This window comes from Colobus angolensis, unplaced genomic scaffold (assembly GCF_000951035.1).
Source record: "Colobus angolensis palliatus isolate OR3802 unplaced genomic scaffold, Cang.pa_1.0 Scaffold64, whole genome shotgun sequence".
Classification (NCBI taxonomy): domain Eukaryota; kingdom Metazoa; phylum Chordata; class Mammalia; order Primates; family Cercopithecidae; genus Colobus; species Colobus angolensis.
The window spans coordinates 153,008-160,192 of NW_012120043.1; the positions used below are offsets into that span (position 1 = coordinate 153,008).

Consider the following 7,185-nt stretch of genomic DNA (forward strand, 5'->3'; position numbering starts at 1 on the left):
TACATCCAACACGCACGGAAACCTAATACCGTGTGGATGACACACGGAAACCTACATCCAACACGCACGGAAACCTAACACCGTGTGGATGACGCAGCACCTACATCCAACACGCACAGAAGCCTAACACCGTGTGGATGACACACGGAAACCTACATCCAACACGCACGGAAACCTAATACCGTGTGGATGACGCATGGAAACCTACATCCAACACGCACGGAAGCCTAATACGGTGTGGATGACGCGGCACCTACATCCAACACGCACGGAAACCTAACACCGTGTGGATGACGCGGAAACCTACATCCAACACGCACGGAAGCCTAACATCGTGTGGATGACGCGGCACCTACATCCAACACGCACGGAAGCCTAACACCGTGTGGATGACGCGGCACCTACATCCAACACGCACGGAAGCCTAACACCGTGTGGATGACGCATGGAAACCTACATCCAACACGCACGGAAACCTAATACCGTGTGGATGACACACGGAAACCTACATCCAACACGCACGGAAGCCTAACACCGTGTGGATGACACACGGAAACCTACATCCAACACACACGGAAACCTAACACCGTGTGGATGACGCGGCACCTACATCCAACACGCACGGAAGCCTAATACCGTGTGGATGACGCGGCACCTACATCCAACACGCACGGAAGCCTAACACCGTGTGGATGATGCACGGAAACCTACATCCAACACGCACGGAATCCAGTCGGTGCAGGACAAACAGACACTGATGATGAAAATCTCAGCAGACTGTGAGGAGCAAGACAACATCGTAGGCGAATGTGAAATAAGCAGAGAGGAGAAAGACTGAGGGGGAGGCAGCGCGGGACAGGGCTGAGGCGCCCCAGAATCCTCGTGGGCACCCCTTGCAGCCCAAGCCCAACCTACCTGTACCCGTGGACCCCACGTCCCACGGCAGGCTGCGGGCATCTCTTAGAGAAGCAGATGGACCCTGAAAACAGAGCAGCGAGAGGTTCCCCGGTGTGTGCAAGCCCCTCTTCCTGGTTCAGGACCCCCAGTCTCCCCACCCGGCCCTCCCAGACAGCTGGACACTTAGGGGTGGGGAGCCCAGCCCTGGCCCTGCCCTGGCTCCCTCGCTCTGTGACTGAGCCCCCTGGCCTTCCCCAGCTTCCCTCCACCTCAGAAGGTGGTCAGCACATCCTGCCACTTTGCAATGGCTGTTCCCCCTGCCTGGATGCCCTTCCCCGCACTGTTGTCCCAGGCAGCTCCTATTCACCAGTCAGGGCCCCGCCCAAACGCCGCTTCCTCAGGGAAGCCCTCCGACCTCCCTACAGTAGTCCAGGTCCCGGTGGACATCCTCCGTGCATCCCTGGTGGCCTTAACAACGCTGTGATTAAATCATCAGCGTATTTATTCAGTGTCTGAGGGCAGAAGTCATGCCTGAAATGCCACCTCGTCTCATGTGTCCAGAGTAGGCCAGGCAGATAGACGGCGCCTCATCGTGAGTGAGATGGTGAGAGAGAGATAGAGTCTGTGAATGAGTCTGTGAGTGAGTGAGATCGTGAGTGAGACAGTGAGTTGGTGAGTGAGTGAGTGGGAGAGCAGGCGCAGCAGATACGAGGCGCCCCATTGTGAGTCTGTGAGATCGCGAGTCTGTGAGTGAATCTGAGTGAGACTGGGAGTCTGAGTGAGATCATGAGATTGCGACTGAGTGAATGAGTGAGATCGTGAGTGAGAGAGATCGTGAGTGAATGAGCGAGTGAGATCATGAGTGAAATCGTGAGTGAGACTGTGAGTCTGTGAGTGAGTCTGTGAGTCTGAGTGAGTGAGTCTGTGAGTGAGTGAGTCTGAGTGAGATCGTCAGTGAATGAGTGAGCGAGATCGTGAGTGAGCGAGTGAGATCGTGAGATCATGAGTGAAATCGTGAGTGTGATCGTGAGTCTTGACTGAGTCTGTGAGTCTGAGTCAGTGAGTCTGTGAGTGAGTGAGACCGTGAGTCTGAGTGAGATCATAAGTGAATGAGTGAGCGAGATCGTGAGATCATGAGTCTGTACGTCTGAGTCTGTGAGACCGTGAGTGCGTCTGAGTGAGATTGTGAGATTGTGAATGAGTCAGTGAGTGAGATCATGAGTGAGATCGTAAGAGAGACGGTGAGTGAGATCATGAGTGAGATCATGAGTGAGATCGTGAGATCGTGAGATGATCGTGAGTGAGTCTGAGTCTGAGTGAGTCTGTGAGTGAGACCATGAAGTTGTGAGTGAATGAATGAGTCAGTGAGTGAGATCGTGAGTGATACCGTGAGTAAGTCTGAGTGAGATCATGAGATTGTGAGCGAGATCATAGTGAGACCGTGAGTGAGACCGTGAGTGAGTGAGTCTGAGTGAGGTCGTGAGATTGTGAATGAGTCAGTGAGTGAGATCGTGAGTGAGATCGCGAGTGTGCGACTGAGATCGTGAGTGAGATCATGAGTCTGTGAGTCTGAGTGAGTCTGTGAGACTGTGAAGTTGTGAGTGAGTGAATGAGTCAGTGAGTGAGCTCATGAGTGAGACTGTGAGTCTGAGTGAGATCGTGAGATTGTGAATGAGTCAGTGAGATCATGAGTGAGATCGTGAGTGAGATCGTGAGTGAGTGAGATCGTGAGTGAGTGAGTGAGAGAGTGAGATTGTGAGATCGTGAGTGAGTGAGATCACAAGTCTGTGAGGGAGTGAATGAGTGAGTGAGTCTGACTGAGAGAGAGACCCTCCTCTAGGATCAAGGAGAACAGGAGCAGAAAGAAGAGCTGGAGGAAGGCCCAGGAGACCAGCACCTTGGGCATCCCTGCCCCCGTCCCCATGAGGGCAGAGGCTGACCTGGCCGAGGGCCGTGAGGGTGCAGGGCTGTGTCAGGGCCAGCCTGGAGTCCACCAGCCCGCCCGGCGGCGGCTCCTTCCCCGGGACGCTGTTGTAGTAACTGTGCTCCACAGCCTCCTCCTCGTCCCCCCAAGCCGACTCCTCTGGCCCCGCCAGCCTGGGGGACAGACAGCAATGGCCGTGGCACAGGCAGGGCCCAAGGGGGCTAAACCCTTACAGCTCGAGCTTCTGGGGGAGCAGGAAAGACCTGAGTTCGAATCCCAGCCCCCTGCCTGTCGCTGAGGGTTCCCACCGGGAAACGCTTCTACAGCGAGTGACCAGGCCCATTACTTCCTCATCTCTAAAATGGAACACTGCACACATTTCCAAGCTGTAGCACAAAAGGCAGGACATTGGCAAACCCGGTCTCCACTCCTTTCCGCCCACCTCCGGCGCCGCCCGGGGGCAGAGGGCAGGAGCCAAGTTTATACCCAGAACCAGGACATCGCTGGTCAGGGTGGCAACTCTCTGGGATCAGGGCGCCCCTGCCCTCCGGCCCCGATGGCACTGGCGGGCTCCTCAGCAAGCACGGCCCCGAGAGCCAGAGGGGCGCACCCTGCCTGGCCCACAGTTGCTGCTGGGATGAATCACGGGGCAGCCTACGGAAGGCAGGGACAGCTCCAGAGGCAGGCGAGGAGCCCGTCCCAGCTTCAGAGCGCGCCGAGCAATGTGCGTCAAGCACACTGTCCCGGTGCACAAAGGGGTGAGTGTGAGCACGCGTGACCAGCAGGGCTGGGAGCTCACGGGTCTGCACCTGCCCTCCCACCGTGGGAGGAACGTGACTTTCTGATGATGAATAGAGACTTAACTACCTCCTGCTCCAAGGCCGGCTGGCAAACCCCAGCCCAGGGCCAAATCCAGCTCACTGCCTAGATCTGTGTGTCCCTCGAGCTAAGAACGGGCTTTCAGTCTTTAAACCATCCAAGTTGAGTGTTTGAGAAAACATCCAGAGAATCATATTTTGCGACACGTGACATTCACACTTCAATGTCTATAAATAACGTGTTACCAGCAGACAGACACGCTCCCCCCCTTTACACATCTTCCGCGGTGAGACAGAGGCCGTTTGCTGCCCTTTGCAGGAGCCGGCCACGCGTCTGGAGGAGGGATGTTGGTTATGGCAGCAGGGCCGACAGCCTCAGGCACACCAGGGAGTCGGCTCACTCAGTCCTCCCCAGTCCTGGGGGCGGGGATGCGTTTTACAGCCGAGGAAACAGGATCCTCTGGCCGAGCCACATTCTCAGGGGATAGGGAGGGAGGGACAAGGGCAGGACCCAGGCTGAGGCCTGCAGGAGGTGGAGCCGGCTCTGCACCCCGACCCGGACCCGGGCCGGTCACTGGGGGCGTCCCCAGGGCATGGGGGAGGCGGGTCGGTTACCTTTCTGGGGGCAGCGTCACCTTGGGTGGGCTGTGCAGGTACTGCTTGAAGCGCAGCTCGAAGGCTTGGCCGACGGTGCTGATGACGCTCTGGGCCAGGCCCTCACAGCACTCCAGGATGTGGCAGGCTGCGGGGACATTGGTCATGCGGCCTCCAAGCCACACGGCCTCCAAGCCACACAGCCGTGCCCCCGGCCACAGGACCCCCCCGGCCTCTCGGGAGCCTCACCTCTCTGGTTGATGGGGTCCTTGGCGACGTAGGCCACGTAATCCGTCATGTCCTGGGGACGGGGAGGGGCCAGCTGGACCTGCCTGGGCCCCCCACCGGGATTCCCAGCCACCCACCCCAGCAATGCAGACAGATGGGGCAGTGGATGTGGGCACAGGGTACGTTAGGCGGCCTCTGGGGAAGGGCGAGAGGGTCTCGTGGCTGGAGGGGGCAGCGGGGCTGCAGGTCCACCCCCATCCCTGGCCTCACCGTGTCTCCGCCCGATGCGAAGGAGATGGATGGCATGTGGTGGCTGGCGATGACCTGTGGGGGCAGGAGGCACACGTGGTCATGGGGGCCCCACTTCGAGGGCAGGGGGCCCGGCAACTGTACCAGGGCCACAGCGAGGAACGGGGCAGGGGCAGGGATGTGGGGATGGAGACGTCCCCTGGACAGGCACCTACTGCAGCTGGGTGCTGGGTCAGCCTAGACGACCGAGGCTGGGATGTGGAGGCCCCAGCAAGGATGGGACTAGGGCCCTAAGGGATGTGTGGGGCCCGCAGGAGGTCACAGGGGAATGTGTGTGACAGGACAAATCACCCCCACTGCAACACCACACATGCACCTGCCCAGACGCTCACGCACACACATCCCATGCCCTACACACGTGCACACACACACCCCCACACACCGAAGCAGCCGTGGGAGGGCTGGACCCACACTCCTGACTCCCTTGTCCACGTGCAAGGGCACCTGTGAGTGTATTTGCATGCTCATCTGCATGCTTGTTTGTGTGCTTATTTGCATGCTCATTTGTGTGTTCATCTGCATGCTCATTTGTGTGCTCATTTGCATGCTCATTTGCATGCTTTGTGCTCTTTTGCATGCTTCTTTCTGTGCTCATTTGCGTGCTCATCTGCATGCTTGTTTGTGTGCTCATTTGCATGCTCGTTTGCACGTTCATCTGCATGCTCATTTGTGTGCTCATCTACATGCTCATTTGCATGCTTGTGTGCTCATTTGCATGCTTCTTTGCATGCTCATTTGCGCGCTCATCTGTATGCTTGTTTGTGTGTTCATTTGCATGCTTGTTTGCATGCTCATTTGCATGGTCCTGCTTCATTTGCTTCCCATCACTCAGATCCCTCTAGGCCCCAGTGAACCCCCACTACCAGCCACGTCCTGAGACCTCCCTACAGAACATCCACTCCTCAGCCCCCATAGGGACCCTCAAGGCTCTCCCCTGGCCAACCCCGGCCCAGCCCGGAGGGTCCGTTCGGAGCCTCAGTGTCCTGTCCATATGGTGGTCAGGGGTCCATGCCTCGCAGGGTCGGGGCAGAGATGGAAACGGCGTGGAAACAGCCCTCAGCCACCCCCGGCCAGCTCCATCCTTCTCTAGCCTCCTCCCTGGAGCCCCAGCTGACTCTCGCCGGCACCTGCCGCCCCAACACCAGCCCAGGGCGCTGCCTCGCCCCAAACCCCTCACGATGACCCATGCTAACTTCTCCGACAGGGAGATGCCTCCTCTCTCAGCCAGACCTTGAGACCCTCCTCCTCACCACCTCCCAGAGCCCTCCAGGAAGTCTCTTCAAGCACACAGAGCCCAGCACACGCTCAGGACATCCCTCACCTGGCCTCGCAATGCCTCCTAGAATCTATTATTTCTTTCATTTCTGCAATTATGTTTTTTTGTTTTCCTGGTGTTTTGAGATGCTCTGTCACCCAGGCGGAGGGCAGTGGTGCAATCTCGGCTCACTGCAACCTCTGCCTCCCGGGTTCAAGCGATTCTCCTGCCTCAGCCTCCCAAGTAGCTGGGATTTCAGGGGCGCTCCGCCACGCCCGGCTAATCTTTGTATTTTTGGTAGAGTCGGGGTTTCTCCATGTTGGCCAGGCTGGTCTCCAACTCCTGACCTCAAGTGATCCGCCCGCCTCGGCCTCCCGGTGCTGGGATTACAGGTGTGGGCTGCCGAGCCTGGCCTGCAGCAATGATACTTCTGCTGTTTGTTTCCCCCTGAGGACTGGTAGCCGGATTTATCCCCCTCTCCCAGGCACTGTGGACGCTGGGGTGGACTATTCTCTGGGGTGGGGCGTCCTGGCCACTGCGGGGTGCTGAGCAGCGTCCCTGCCCCCACCCACTCCATGCCAGGAGCACCCCGGTGTCGGGACAGCTTGCCCAGGCGGGAGCCCCTGAGCTGAGCCCCGTGAAGGCAGCGGCTGCACCCCCAGCTCCCGCTCAGCAGGGCCTCGGCTCATCTTTCCGGATAAACGCCACCTGCTGCCCGCCCCCAGCGCCCAGCCTGGCTTTGCCTCGGTGGGTCCTAGGACTCCTGGCCCCTCTGGGGCTCTGGGGACGCCAGGGGAGGAGGGCAGACCCACCTGGCGCGTGGCGGGCACGGAGAGGCTGAGGCCGTCGGTGGAGATGTGGATGGAGATGCTCATGCCGGCGAAGCGAAGGTTGCTCTTGCCCAGGATGGACGCCAGGGCCTTGTTGGGGGCCTGAGTTGGGGGCGGAGCACAGCGAGGGCGGCCATGGGCGGGGGCCGCTGAGGGGTTCCCAGGATGGCCGCAGCGTCCCCGCGGCTCCCCACTGCCCCACCGGCCCCACGAGAGGCCGCAAGCCTCACTCACCTTTTTCTTCCAGGATCCCCGGACGCCAGGCACGGCCTCGTGCAGCCGGTTGATGGCTTCCCTGGGGACGGGAGGAGGGGCTTAGAGAGTGTGGTG

General features: G+C 59.1%; 1 protein-coding gene across 1 annotated transcript in view; it reads right to left on the reverse strand.

Moving 5' to 3' along the window:
* The window catches only part of SHC2 (SHC (Src homology 2 domain containing) transforming protein 2), a 27,720-nt gene that overhangs the window by 16,606 nt on the left and 3,929 nt on the right, over positions 1–7,185 (reverse strand). The window contains exons 4-10 of the mRNA XM_011964084.1: positions 7,090–7,150; positions 6,838–6,957; positions 4,732–4,785; positions 4,483–4,534; positions 4,255–4,381; positions 2,838–2,994; positions 916–979 (exon numbers count right to left, since the gene is read on the reverse strand). Of these exons, the coding sequence (XP_011819474.1) occupies positions 916–979; positions 2,838–2,994; positions 4,255–4,381; positions 4,483–4,534; positions 4,732–4,785; positions 6,838–6,957; positions 7,090–7,150 (635 nt within the window). The remainder of the gene's footprint in view (positions 1–915; positions 980–2,837; positions 2,995–4,254; positions 4,382–4,482; positions 4,535–4,731; positions 4,786–6,837; positions 6,958–7,089; positions 7,151–7,185) is intronic.